This window comes from Kryptolebias marmoratus, linkage group LG10 (assembly GCF_001649575.2).
Source record: "Kryptolebias marmoratus isolate JLee-2015 linkage group LG10, ASM164957v2, whole genome shotgun sequence".
Taxonomy (NCBI): domain Eukaryota; kingdom Metazoa; phylum Chordata; class Actinopteri; order Cyprinodontiformes; family Rivulidae; genus Kryptolebias; species Kryptolebias marmoratus.
The window spans coordinates 23,205,679-23,219,161 of record NC_051439.1 but is presented as its reverse complement, the minus strand read 5'-3'; the positions used below and the strand labels follow the sequence as shown (position 1 = coordinate 23,219,161).

General features: G+C 49.9%; 1 protein-coding gene across 6 annotated transcripts in view; it reads right to left on the bottom strand.

Moving 5' to 3' along the window:
• kiaa0586 (KIAA0586 ortholog) overlaps positions 1-13,483 on the bottom strand; it is a 20,666-nt gene that overhangs the window by 2,419 nt on the left and 4,764 nt on the right. For 3 of the 6 annotated variants that reach the window (XM_017407761.3, XM_017407760.3, XM_037977630.1), the window contains exons 8-23: positions 9,241-9,388; positions 7,623-8,365; positions 7,362-7,434; positions 7,127-7,270; positions 6,849-7,059; positions 6,644-6,760; positions 6,276-6,391; positions 5,240-5,365; positions 4,933-5,117; positions 4,736-4,860; positions 4,072-4,440; positions 3,816-3,975; positions 3,520-3,743; positions 3,166-3,218; positions 2,681-2,791; positions 2,423-2,516 (exon numbers count right to left, since the gene is read on the bottom strand). In XM_017407761.3, coding sequence (XP_017263250.1) covers positions 2,423-2,516; positions 2,681-2,791; positions 3,166-3,218; positions 3,520-3,743; positions 3,816-3,975; positions 4,072-4,440; positions 4,736-4,860; positions 4,933-5,117; positions 5,240-5,365; positions 6,276-6,391; positions 6,644-6,760; positions 6,849-7,059; positions 7,127-7,270; positions 7,362-7,434; positions 7,623-8,365; positions 9,241-9,388 — 2,999 coding nt within the window. The remainder of the gene's footprint in view (positions 1-2,422; positions 2,517-2,680; positions 2,792-3,165; positions 3,219-3,519; positions 3,744-3,815; positions 3,976-4,071; positions 4,441-4,735; positions 4,861-4,932; positions 5,118-5,239; positions 5,366-6,275; positions 6,392-6,643; positions 6,761-6,848; positions 7,060-7,126; positions 7,271-7,361; positions 7,435-7,622; positions 8,366-9,240; positions 9,389-13,483) is intronic. The other 3 variants (XM_017407763.3, XM_017407762.3, XM_025004100.2) reach the window with 3 other exon arrangements.

Sequence of the window (13,483 nt, the reverse complement as noted above, 5' to 3'; positions counted from 1 at the left end):
CATTAAATCACCAGATAAAAATGTTTTTTTTTTTTCATCTCAGCTGTTGTGTTTTCTGAGCTCAGGGTTCTTGGATGAGGAGAACGTTCACATGTTTCTATCAGACGTCCAGCTCCAGCAGCCTGAAGGAAGCGAGGTGGCTGGACGGTGAGGGAGGTTACACGCTCTGAACACGGAGCGGATCTGCCTCTAACGTCTGAACGCCTCCATCTTTAAAAGAAAAATAAAGCTAACAGAACCAAGCCACAGTTTGAACGCTGCTTTCAGCCTGCAGACAGAAATCGATTAAATCTGTGCTGAGACACTGCTCGCTCTTTGTTTCCATGGCAACACAACAACAATGCAGCCCTGCAGCCGCTCGTTGCAACGTTCAGTCTGTGCTCAGCAAAAACACAAAGAAACAAAGAGGTTTTAACTCGAAACGAACTGAAACTAATTAATTTTTACTCATTTACTGACCAGAGATGTGTTTACTGACCACAGTGATGCATTTACTGACCATGGTGATACGTTTACTGACCACTGTGATGTGTTTACTGACCACTGTGGTGCGTTTACTGACCACAGCTTTGTGTTTTCTGATCACTGTGATGCGTTTACTGACCATGGTGATGTGTTTACTGACCACTGTGATACGTTTACTGACCACTTTGGTGCGTTTACTGACCATGGTGATGTGTTTACTGATCACTGTGATGTGTTTACTGACCATGGTGATGTGTTTACTGACCACTGTGATGCATTTACTGACCACTGTGATACGTTTACTGACCACTGTGATGTGTTTACTGACCACTGTGGTGCGTTTACTGACCACTGTGGTGCGTTTACTGACCACAGCTTTGTGTTTTCTGATCACTGTGATGCGTTTACTGACCATGGTAATGCGTTTACTGACCACTGTGATGTGTTTACTGACCACTGTGATGCGTTTACTGACCACTGTGATGCATTTACTGACCATGGTGATGTGTTTACTGATCACTGTGATGTGTTTACTGACCATGGTGATGTGTTTACTGATCACTGTGATGTGTTTACTGACCATGGTGATGTGTTTACTGACCACTGTGATGCATTTACTGACCACTGATACGTTTACTGACCACTGTGATGTGTTTACTGACCATGGTGATGTGTTTACTGACCATGGTGACGTGTTTACTGACCACTGTGATGCATTTACTGACCACTGATACGTTTACTGACCACTGTGATGTGTTTACTGACCACTGTGGTGCGTTTACTGACCACAGCTTTGTGTTTTTTGATCACTGTGATGTGTTTACTGACCACTGTGATGCGTTTACTGACCACTGTGATGTGTTTACTGACCACTGTGATGCGTTTACTGACCAGAGATGTGTTTACTGACCACTGTGATGTGTTTACTGACCACTGTGATGCGTTTAGTGACCACTGTGATGCGTTTACTGACCAGAGTGATGTGTTTACTGACCATGGTGATCCGTTTACTGACCACTGTGATGCGTTTAGTGACCACTGTGATGCGTTTACTGACCATGGTGATGTGTTTACTGATCCCTGTGATGCGTTTACTGACCATGGTGATGCGTTTACTGACCATGGTGATGCGTTTACTGACCATGGTGATGTGTTTACTGACCACTGTGGTGCGTTTACTGACCACAGCTTTGTGTTTTCTGATCACTGTGATGTGTTTACTGACCACTGTGATGCGTTTACTGACCACTGTGATGTGTTTACTGACCACTGTGATGCGTTTACTGACCACTGTGATACGTTTACTGACCAGAGATGTGTTTACTGACCATGGTGATGTGTTTACTGACCACTGTGATGCGTTTAGTGACCACTGTGATGCGTTTACTGACCAGAGTGATGTGTTTACTGACCATGGTGATCCGTTTACTGATCCCTGTGATGCGTTTACTGACCATGGTGATGCGTTTACTGACCATGGTGATCCGTTTACTGATCCCTGTGATGCGTTTACTGACCATGGTGATGCGTTTAAGGAACATCAAGGAACAAGTGATAAAATTTTGGTGCTGATCCGGTTAAAGTTCAAGGTCAAAGGTCAACCTCACAGGTAACCTTTGACCTGGTGCTCAAACTCTGCAGCTGTAAAATGTAGGAACGTCAAACTGCACAGCTGGACACCCCAGGGGTCAAAGATGATGCCTGTGGATTTCAGTGTTCATGGGGTCAAAGGTCACAGGTAACCCCTTGTTAAAAACTTGTCTCTGCTCCTTAATGTGACCCTTCTGTTCCCTCCTTTAAGGAGGTTCTGGTTCTGGTTGTGTCCGTTGGTTTGCTTGTCTGATCAGGTAAAAACTGAAGAACAGATGTTCAGGAAATGTTGGGTTTGAAACAAAAAACAACGGATTAAATTCTGGTTCTGATCCAGATGAAGATCCGGAGTGTTTTCTCTGTGTACCTGCAGCCTGACTGAGCCGTCGGACCGGGCCTGTGGCTTCGTATTCTCTGACCTCCCCGACGCTCACCTCCTCCTCCTCCCTCCCCCAGGAGCCCTGAAGACACAGAAGGTCAAAGGTCAGAAACATGAACGCTGATCTGCGCACGTCCAACAGGGACCTGAAGTCTGACTCCTGACAGATATTATCACCGTTTTATTTCAAATACTTTTATCTGATGAAATGATTCAGATAATAAAATATAGTTTTAGAGAAGTAACCTCAGGCTGCCGCCTCTCTCCTCTGTAAGTGACTCCCTGATCCATCTTCGTCAGCAGGGTCAGCAGGAGGTTACGACCTCTGACCTCCTCATAGGCAGGGGGGTCAAAGTCCTGCAGGGGGAGACAGACGGAGGAGAAATGGTTCTTAATGTCGACTTCAGGAAGAAACCAAACATCTGTTCTTCATCCGATGGGTTCAATTAAAGCATCATGTTCTGTTGGAGAAAGGATTTATTTGGACCAGGCCCGGTTCCCACAGGAAGGTTCTTCGTTTATCTGTAAAAACATCTAAATATGTCGTTTATCAGCTTTACTGTGTTTATACTGAGCCGCCTGACGTAAACAAAGAAATCTATAAATGAAAAGATAAAACTCCCTCTGATATCCCAACCCCAACAACAGGCAGGAAGTGGTCAGAGCAGGAAGTGGTCAGAGCAGGAAGTGATCAGAACAGGAAGTGATCAGAACAGGAAGTGCTTCCTCACCATTTCCTGCAGCTCCTGCAGAGAGCTGGAGAAGCTGCAGACGGCCTCGTCCTCTGAGAGACACAGAGACAGAGTCAATAAACTTCAACAAACATCTGGATTCAGCTGCTTCAGGATAAAGAACAAAAACAGTCTTCATTTACCAGCTGAACAGCCAGGATTAAAAAAAACAGATCAAAAGTTTTAAAATTAGTTATTAACACCCTCCGTATTTCTGCCTGAGACTGAGGGTCTGAGGGAGGTCTGACTGTTAGGAGATGAGGGTGGTGATGAAGGTGATGGAGGTGATGAAGGTGATGAAGGTGATGGAGGTGATGAAGGTGATGGAGGTGATGATGATGATGGTGGTGGTACCTGTGGGAGGAGGCAGCTGGCTCACACTGATCAGCAGTTCTCCCTCTGAGATGTGCTTCAGAGCTGCTTCAGTCTCTGCCGTCACCGTGGAGCTGCTGGGGCTGCTGGAGCTCAGGTCCTCTGAGGAGCTGGACGGGGGTCCGGGTTCAGGTCCATCAGACTTTGGCGGTGGAGGAGGCAGCGGGGAGCAGACAGGAGGCTCCTCCTCTGCGACTGACATGATCCTGTTGGAGAAGGAGGAGCAGATTGAGGAGAGAAACTCCTCCACAGTGACTGAAGTGTATCTGTGGACATACAGCTGCTGTTTGTCTGGATCCAGATGTTCCTCGGGTCTCTCCTCCTCCAGGGGAAGCTCAGCATCTCCCCAAGTGAGAGGGGGCGTGGCCTGATGAGCAAGGGGCGGGGTTCCCTCTGTGATTTGGGGCTCTGGGGTGGAGGCTGGTGTAGTTACCGGCTCTGAGGTCACACAGACAGAAAGGATCCGAATCAGACTGTGGTCCAGTTCAACATCTGGCTCATCATTTAAAATATAAAGTTCTGATTGGCTCAGACCTGGAGCTCTGATTGGCTCAGGATCCGGCGGCTGCGGGCTCAGAGAGGTGGATGGTTCTGACGGAGGTGGAGTGGTTACTGGTGTGGACTCCCTGCTGTTCTGGGTCACACTGGGCAGTGGTGTTGGTACTGGTGTGAGGACCACTGGAACCAGGTTCTGCTGGAGCAGTACCTCCTCATTAGGTCCAGGTCCTGGTTCTGGTGCCTCCAGTCCCGGTTCTAACCCAGCATTCGAAGCATTCCTCTGACCCAGAATCTGGGCCACGGTCTCAGTCAGAACCTCGTTAACCAGACGCCTGATGAGCTCCGAATCCACAGAAAGGTTGGAGTCCACAAAGAGCTGCAGTCCTGCACCTCCTGCTGCCTCCACTGCACACAGAGAGGAGGAGGTGAGGGAGGAGGTGGTGAAGGAGAAATTGATAGAGTAGGAGGTGATGGACCGGGGTGAAGACAGTAGGTGGTGATGGAGAAGGTGATGAAGGGAAGAGATGATGGAGGAGGTGAAGGAGACAGGAAGTGACGGACGTTGGTGGGGACAGGAGGAGGTGATGAAGACAGGGATAGATGGAGGAGGTGGAGACAGGAGGAGGAGGTGATGAAGACAGGAAGTGATGGATGGAGTCAGGAGGAGGTGAAAGAAGAAAAAACGGTCTGGTCTTCTCACCAATGTCTGAGGCTTCGCTCCGCTCCTCAAGCTCTGATTGGTCGGGGTGCTGATTGTAGGCGGGGTCAGACAGAGGAGGCTGGTAGATCTGAGAGATCATCCTGGACATGAGCTGCTGTTCCACCCTGAACAGACGGAACAGAACTCCATCAGAACCAAGCAGGACCAGCAGGGTCCAGTTCAAACTGGGTTCTCACCATTCCACCAGACGGTTCTCCAGAACCTGCTGCTGCTGGCTGCCGCCCAGAACCGGAACTGGCTCGTGGTCACTGAGGGAGGAGACGGCTCCTGGAGGGAAGACTGGACCTTGGTACAGAACCGGAGCCGGAGACGGACCTCCATCCAGCACCACAGCTTCCTCCCCAACATCACTGAGCTCCTGCTGAAGATCAGAAGGTTCTGTTCACAGAAACTGCCTCTTGTTGAGTAATCATGGTGTCAGCACAGATTTAACCGGGATTCTATGCTCAGTTCTGTCTGCGTCCTGCAGGGGGAGCTGCTCACCTGGAGGACATCAGAGACAAACTGACAGGCAGCTCCAGGGAGGACAGTCTCCTCTTTGTCTCTCTGGGAGTCTGCCTCCAGGATGTCCACAATGTTTGATGGAGTTTCTTCTGCTTCAGGCTGCTGCTGTCGACACAAAAACATCTGTTTGACCTCTGACCTCTGATACCCGTCTGAAAATGATTTCAGCTGTTAAAATCACTCTGACTCTCAGAGATTCAGCAGAAACTGAAAATATTCATGTTTAAGAAGATAAAAAATTAATAATATAATTATTAATAATTAATTTATTCATGTTCTGTCCGTGTTTAAAAACTGTTTCATGAACAGAAAAAAAGGAACTGGTTCCAGAAACTCATTAAGAACCCTGTTTATGAAGTGGGTCAGGAACCAGAACTGCCTCATAACTCTGGTACCGGACTCGGTTTGGATTAATCAGCAGGTAACTTTAACCAGAACCAAACTGAGGGCTGGGTCAGAACATCTCTGTGACCTCCTGAAACTGGTCCGAGGAAGGAGAAGAAGAACCAGAGACAGGTGGACCAGGTTCCTGCTGGTTCTGACAGAAAGGTGTCAGAACCCAGAGAGCATCAGTTTGTTCAGTTTGGGTCTGTGTGGCTGCAGACGGGTCAGGGTGTCCGTCCCGACCACAGGAGACCTTCAGAGGTCCACAGAAGTCCAGGAGGAAGGATGAGAAAACATGAGCAGTTGAGTAAAAAGCAGGAGGTTCTGATCGATGCAGACCGGGAACATCCCACTGACCTGTAGGTGTGGAGATGTTCTGACCCGATTATCTGACCTCCACAGATTGGTTCTGGTCATTCCAGGTTGAGGACCAGAATGTCCCACAGTTCTTCAGGTCAGGGGTCAGAGGTCAGAGTACAGGTTGAAAACACCTGTCCAATAAGTCTGATTTACCAGGTCTGACCGGTTACCATGGTAACCACGGACTCAGGTATCATCAGTCGGTTGCTGTTTGATGTTATGAGCATCATGAGGTGACACCTGGGCGTCTGTGAGCAGAAATGCGTCTCACCTGGTCCTCAGGTGCGTCCTCGTCCATGTTCTCCACAGTCTGTGAGAACGGAACAGGAAGTACCGATGTCACTTCCTGTGGACGCTCACGCCTGGAGGAGTCCATTCTGGGACGACCTGAAGGAGACGGATCAGACTATGACCTGGATGTTTCTGACTCTGAGGTAACCCTGGAAATATGAATCCTTCTGAAAGGAATACATTTAGATTTAAATAAATATTTATATTTATATTTTAGCTAAAAACAATAAAAGGAGCTGTGAAAAAAGGTTTTATCTTCATAACTCATAATCTCCAATCCTGACTTTCGTCGGTTTGTTTTCAAATGAAAGTAATAACTGAGCTCTGAGGGTACTTTTATTTACTGACCCAGTGGGATTGCCATGGCAACAGGGAAGCTGTCTGCAGGGTCATGTGAGGATGGGTGTGACCTGGTGAGGGACGGAGCCAAACTGGTCTGAGTCTTACAGGACTTCATGGTCACACCTGAGAGCGGAGACAGATCGGAGTCAGGAAGAGCTGAGCTTTACGATTTCAAAATGGGATTGTTTGTTTGTTTGTTTGTTTTTCTGACCTTTGATGCTCTCCACCAGCCGGGGGCGGGGCTTCCTGCTGAGCGGTGAGGCAGGAGAGCTGAAGCGAGGGTATGGACTCCTCTTTAAGGTTCGTCTCAGACCTTCATGTGGGAGTTTACCGTACAGACGAGTCAGGTACGTTTCTCTGTCGTCCTCCTGCTGCTGCCGGCTGTCTGTCAGTTTACCTGTGAGCCTTGAAGGCTCTGCCTCCTGCAGCAGAGAAAGCATCAGTGACGACGGGCTCACCTGTACCTGCCTTATCACAAACAGTACTGACCGCTTGGTGTTCAGCTCTCTGCCCTCTGCTTCTCACTGCAGCTTTACTTCCTGTTGGTCTGAGCGTGCTCCCTGGCTTCCCTCCACCTGCAGGCCTCACCTGTGGTGCTGCAGCATGTGGAGGAGGACTGGGAGGATCACGAGCCTGAGGAAAGGTAAATTCATCAGAGTAAAAACACAACATTTCATTTTCAACATTGATTTTTGTACCACTCTGGACTTTCAGCTGGACTTACCTGGATTTCTCTGGTTAAGGTGTTGATCCAGGAGTCCACGGTCTTCTTGATCCGAACCTCCTCATCCAGATCTCTGCAGAAAACACAAACTCATTTTCCTGTTTGACTCTGCAGAACAAACAGCCGTTATCTCAGTCCTTTAGGAGGATTTGTACTAACATGACCAAAAACAATGCATCAGTTTGAGGGTTAATGTCAGCCACCAATCAGCTGTTAGATCTCATTAACGTCAGCCACCAATCAGCTGTTAGCGTTAGCTACCTGTTAGCAGCCAGGGCTTCCAGCTGACAGTGCAGGATCTCCCCATTCTTGGCTTTGAGCAGGGCCTCCAGGTTGTCCTCCAGAACCTTTTTCCGTCTCCGAGCCTGACGGAGAACCTGACCTGCCTCCTCCAGCATGGACAGGTGCACAGGTCTCCTCTGAACCAGTCCAGACTGGACCTGATGGCTCTGATGTTCTGGAGAGGGAATTTCATGAAATGGGATGTGAGAAGCCGGGAAGATGTTTTGCTGATTAGACGCTGTTTGATTGGACTGAAGGTTCTGGTCCTCAGCTTGGTTCAGATGGGACTGCGCGTGTTGTAACTGGTTCTGGTGGGACTCCAGAAGGTGATACCTGTTCTGGAGGGACTGTAAGGGTTGGGACCTTATATGGTGGGACTGTTTGTGTTGGAGGGTGTTCTGGTGAGAGTCCAGGTGTTTGGACTGGTTCTGTTGAGACTCTGGATGTTTGGACTGATTCTGGTGGGACTCAGGATGTTTGGACTGGTTCTGTTGAGACTCTGGGTGGTTGGACTGGTTCTGGTGGGACGGTTTGTGTTGGGACTGGTTCTGGTGGGACTCTGGATGTTGGGACTGGGAGGGTTGAAATTGGAGATGGTCGTCTCGTTGGGGATGGTGTTGGTGGTTCTGGTTCCGGTCAGAACTGGGCTGGTTGACCTGGTTCTGATGGGACTGGAGCGGTTCTGGTGCAGGCCCGGGGAAGTATCCAGAGTCTTCTGGCTGCTGGATGAATGAAAAGAATCGTGAAAAAGAAATCAAAAAGAATCAAACCAATTTCATAACAAATTGAAAACTTTTAAATCAAAAGAAGCTGAAACAAACAAAATCTGAATTCAGCCAAACATGAGCTGAATGAGCATGCCACAAGCTAAAACCATCAAAACAGCAGCTAAAACCATCCGAACAGCAGCTAAAAGCATCCGATCAGCAGCTAAAGGCATCAGAACAGCAGCTAAAGGCATCCGAACAGCAGCTAAAGGCATCCGAACAGAAGCTAAAAGCATCCGAACAGCAGCTAAAAGCATCCGAACAGCAGCTAAAGGCATCAGAACAGCAGCTAAAGGCATCAGAACAGTAGCTAAAGGCATCAGAACAGCAGCTAAAGGCATCCGAACAGTAGCTAAAGGCATCAGAACAGCAGCTAAAAGCAACAGAACAGCAGCTTAAAACTGAATGGGGCAGAACAGTAACTAAAATTAGCAGAGCAGATGCTAATATTAGACAAATCATTAAACAGCTGCTAAAGCTAAAACCTGTAAAACCAGAACCTAAAATTAGCATAACTGAAGCTAAAAGTAGCAGAACAGCAGATAAAAGCTAAAAGGACAAATGGAGCCGGCAGCTGAAGCAGATTTTAAAGAGAACATCGTTTTGTGAAGGAACTGAGGAGATCTTTGTGTTTCTGTGGGGAAAATATTTGTAAATAAAGTTAAATATTCTGAACAATCAGAGCAGAGCATTCTTCTGCTGAATGAGCTGAAGGTTTTAATGCAGGAACAGCTAAAACAGCTCAGAGTCTGAAGAGGAACTATAAACAGGAAAGCATCAGAGTGGATGCTGAGTCAGACTCTTCAGGGGGTTCTGGTTCTGGTTCTTACCGTCAGCAGCATCTTTATCTCAGCCTTCAGACTCTTCATCTCCCTCAGCATTTCATTGGCTCTCCTCACCGCCTCCTGGCTCTGATTGGCCAAAGACCGCAGCGGAGTCCCTTCTGTCAGGAGGACATCCTGGAGACACCGAGGGTCCCTGAAACAGAGAGAGCCATGAAGTCCAGACGTAAAAGAACCGAGCTGATGAGCAGAACCTGAAACCGGGTCCTGATAGACAGGTGATCAGAAACAGCTGCTGCCGGTGTTGCTAGGCAACAGCACTGATGGAGGACAGTGTCTCCTCCCTTTGTTTACTCCTCTGTCCAGACTGCCGTTCTGGTTTTACAGGATCAGAATTTTATGATCCCTAAACGTCTTTTAGAGAACAAAAGATTCATCTGATTCTAACCTTATAAAAGTTCTGCTTCTCCAACGTGTCCCACCTGACAAGACCAGAATACCAGAGAACAAGACCAGAGGACAAGACCAGGGGACTAGACCAGAGGACAAGACCAGAGGACCTGAGGATAAGACCAGAGAACAAGACCAGAGGACCAGAGGACCCACAGGAACTGTAGTGGACACCAGTTCAGGTTCTGTTAGAGGAACCGGCTGGTCCATCAGATCTCTGCTGTAGAACGTTTGATTATCTGTGTTAATATAAAGAAAGACATAAAGACTGAAGGTCAGAAACACAAAGAGTCCATGTTGGTGAGATTGTTGCTGTTTGTTGGATGGTTGGTTTGTGTCTGGTTGTTTGGTTGAATGTTTGGTTGATTGGTTGGATGGTTGGTTGGATGGATGGTTGGTTGAATGGATGGTTGGTTGGATGGATGGTTGGTTGGATGGATGGTTGGTTGAATGGATGTTTGGTTGGTTGGTTGGATGGTTGGTTGGTTGGATGGATGGTTGATTGGATGTTTGGATGGATGGAAAGGACCTTATTGGACCTTCTTTGGTCTAACCTGGACTCCAGGAGTCCAGTCCTTCTGGATGATTTTTACAGTTTCAGATTAAAGTGTGGATTATTTCTGAGCTTCTCGTTAGTTTTGATTTTATGTTAAATCTGAGTTTAACTGATTTAAATCCACGAACAGCTCCTGTGAGAGCTACGAGGGGTGGGCTTCTCGGTTCTTCCATCAGTCCCTGCTGGAGGAGTAACTCATCAGGACAGCTCAGATTTTACATCTCCTTTTCCTCAGCACATTCCTGAATACATTACGTTTCCAGACAGAGTTGTTTCCATGGCAACCACATCTTCCTCTACGGCAACAGAGGAGGAGGAGGAAACTGCAGCGATGCACCGACTGAATGGAGACAGAACAATGAGACTGAGGCCGGAGGATCCCTCAGCTCTGCTTCAGCATTTAGCCACGTCCCACATTCTGTTCGCTGTTCCTAAACGCGTCCAGATGAACGTCTCTGACGTTAAACACCGACCGCACGCGCCGATTAATGTCTGCTGTCTGCTTTGAACGGTTTCATCTGGTAATAATAAATAAATATCAGATTTATTTATTCTGATGTGGACGTTAACGCGACGTAATTATCTAAACTACTTCCAGACATATTGACGTCTCTCCCCGTCGACCAATCAGAAAGCAGCATCAGCCCTGTTGTTTCCAGCTGCACTGCAGATGTTTCTGTGAACGTTCCACCTGCAGAGTGTGTGTGTGTGTGTGTGATGGTTAAGGTGCCCTTGGCTCCGTGCAGCAGCTCAGTTGTGTGTGTTAACGTACACACACCCCGTCTGAAGTGTGTGTGTGTGTGTGTGTGTGACTGCAGGCAGACGAGAAGCCTGGAAATGAAAAACAAAATGAGATTTGGTTTGAAGGCAGAGAAACAGATTTTATTAAAGCTCCCCAGCCAAGGTGGGCAGGTGATAATGTTTTTGCCTGTTTGTGATTTTAATGAAACTCTCAGAAAGCGATGATTGAACATTCGCCTGATTCAAGATGGCTGCCACAGCTACCCAAGTCAGTTTATCTGTGATGTGGTAGCTGAGAGTCATGGTCACACGAGGCCTTTTCTCATCCAGGTTTGGTAACTTTTCTAAATATTAACCTTCATTTAAGATAAAACTCCCCACAGAGATCTCTTCTTCGGCTACTGTTAGCGTTTAGCTCCTGTTAGCTTCTCCATCAGAGTCCTTCAGCTCAGTGTTTTTACAGAAAGGTGGTTTTTCTCTGACAGGCGGCGGGCGACAAGCATTCCTCTCTTCCTGTTTCAGCCTCGGTGGAACTCTGGGAAACATTAAATCTAATTTTAACATCAACAGACTGACGACGCTTCTACCAACAGGATTTATTACGTCACTCAGACCCGAGGCCCGGTCCAATAGAAACAGAACAGGACCCGGCCATCAGAACCGGTCCAATACAGGACAGAGGAATATGACATCGTTATGAACGGATCAGAAACGTCTCGACACAAACGACTGGAAGCAAACTTTTCTAATTCAACTAAAACTAAAAGTCCGACAGAAGCGGGTCGACCCGCAGAACGCCGGGCCCGGTTCAGGGGTCCCTCTCCTTCTTCACGTCTCCGGTCAGGATGGTCCTGATCTCCTCCTGCATGAAGGCCCAGGGGACACTGGAGCCCAGCAGGGGACACTTGGTCCCGCTCGGGCAGTACACCTCTCCAGAACCTCCCTGGGCCTTGATGCTGTCTCTGGAGCAGGGGAAGCAGAACTTGTGGTCCGGAACCGACGGACACTGAACAAAGTGAGTGTCCTCCAAGCGCTGGTGGCAGATGGTGCAGCTCAGGGGTCCACTGTGGACCGGGGGCGAGTCGGGGATGCTCTGGGGAGGTCCCGGGTCGGAACCAGGAGACACTGGGCCGTCGGTGGTGGAATGGACCGGGTCTTTGCTGGGGGACTGTCCGCACTGTGCAGCCGGGCCTGCAGGTGAAGTCCGGTCCAGGGGAGCCGGCTTGGGGCTCTCGGTCTGGTTGTTGATCCAGTGCTGTCGGTTCTGGTCCTCCGTCAGTTTCAGGTCCGGATCAGGAGAGGCTTTCCTTTTCCTCCCACCAGTCCTGGTGCTGCCGGACCCCTGGCCGAGCAGAACCAGGGGGGTGGGCGGCATCGGGTCAATGTGAGGCTGGGGCAGCAGGTCTTCTCCGACCCGGTCCCTGAAAACCCGCAGGGACTCCGGTAACAGGTCCCCCAGCAGGCGCCAGTCCCCAGAACCGGGCTTCATCTGGTACTCCAGGTACCGGAACCCGGAGGACAGACCCCTGCCGAAGTCCTTCATGCAGTCCTGGTACATCTGCTTGGCCACCCCGGAGGCGCTGGAGAACACGGACCCAGAACCAGTCGGGTACTCGATGAAGATCTTCAGCTCGAAGTCCAGTCCGGTTTTGGACACGGCATCGAAGGCGAAGACCCGGCCCAGCAGACCGTGGTCCTTCTTGAACCGGACATCGAACGGAGTGGACCCGGACAAGACCACCAGGGTGTCCCGGACCGCTTTGGGTCTGCTGGCCCACTCCTCCTGCCGGTTCTGGAGGCTCTCGTTGAGTTCGGCCAGAACCTCGGTGTTCCGCTGCTTCTCCTTCACGTCCCGGTCCCGGTCCTGGTTCCGGTCCTGGTTCGTGCTGGACACAGAGGCGGGTCTCTTCCCTCCCGGATCCACGGAGTTCTGGGCGGAGGTTCGACTCACCTGAGGCAGCAGGTTCGGCGGAACCGTCATCTGCCCTGGTACCAACACCAAGCCGCCGTTAATCCTGCTCCGTGAGCTCGGACTCTGTCGGTTCAGGTCCGGAGGTCCATCGTCCGCTTTAAACCCACCGAACCCCCTGCAGCAGTCGAACCGGTCCCGGCTCTCCGCGCCGAGCGGGTACCGGTCCGAACCCTGCCCGTCGGTCTGGAGCTGGTTCGGCTCCTTCTCGCTCGGAACCGCCGGGGTCTTCGCGGGTCCGCCCGCTGAGGTTCGGTCCTCCTGGGAGCCGTGGGTCCGCTTCAGGTTCCGGGCGGTCTCGATGACGAACTCGACCCGGTCCGCGCCCTCGTAGTTAACGCAGCCCCGGCAGACCGGTTCGGTGAAGTCCCAGATCATGGCCCAGGACATCCGGGGCAGGTCGCACAGGTAGCAGGACCGCCTGCGGGACGGGGACATGTTCCGGTTCGACACGGAGAACCGGACCGAGACAAGAGAAGTGTGTGTTCTGACGGGTTCTTCCTCCTCCTGCTGCTGCGGAGGGGAGGGGGGAAGGGGGGAGAAAGGAAGAGGAGGTACGAAGATGAGGGGGATGA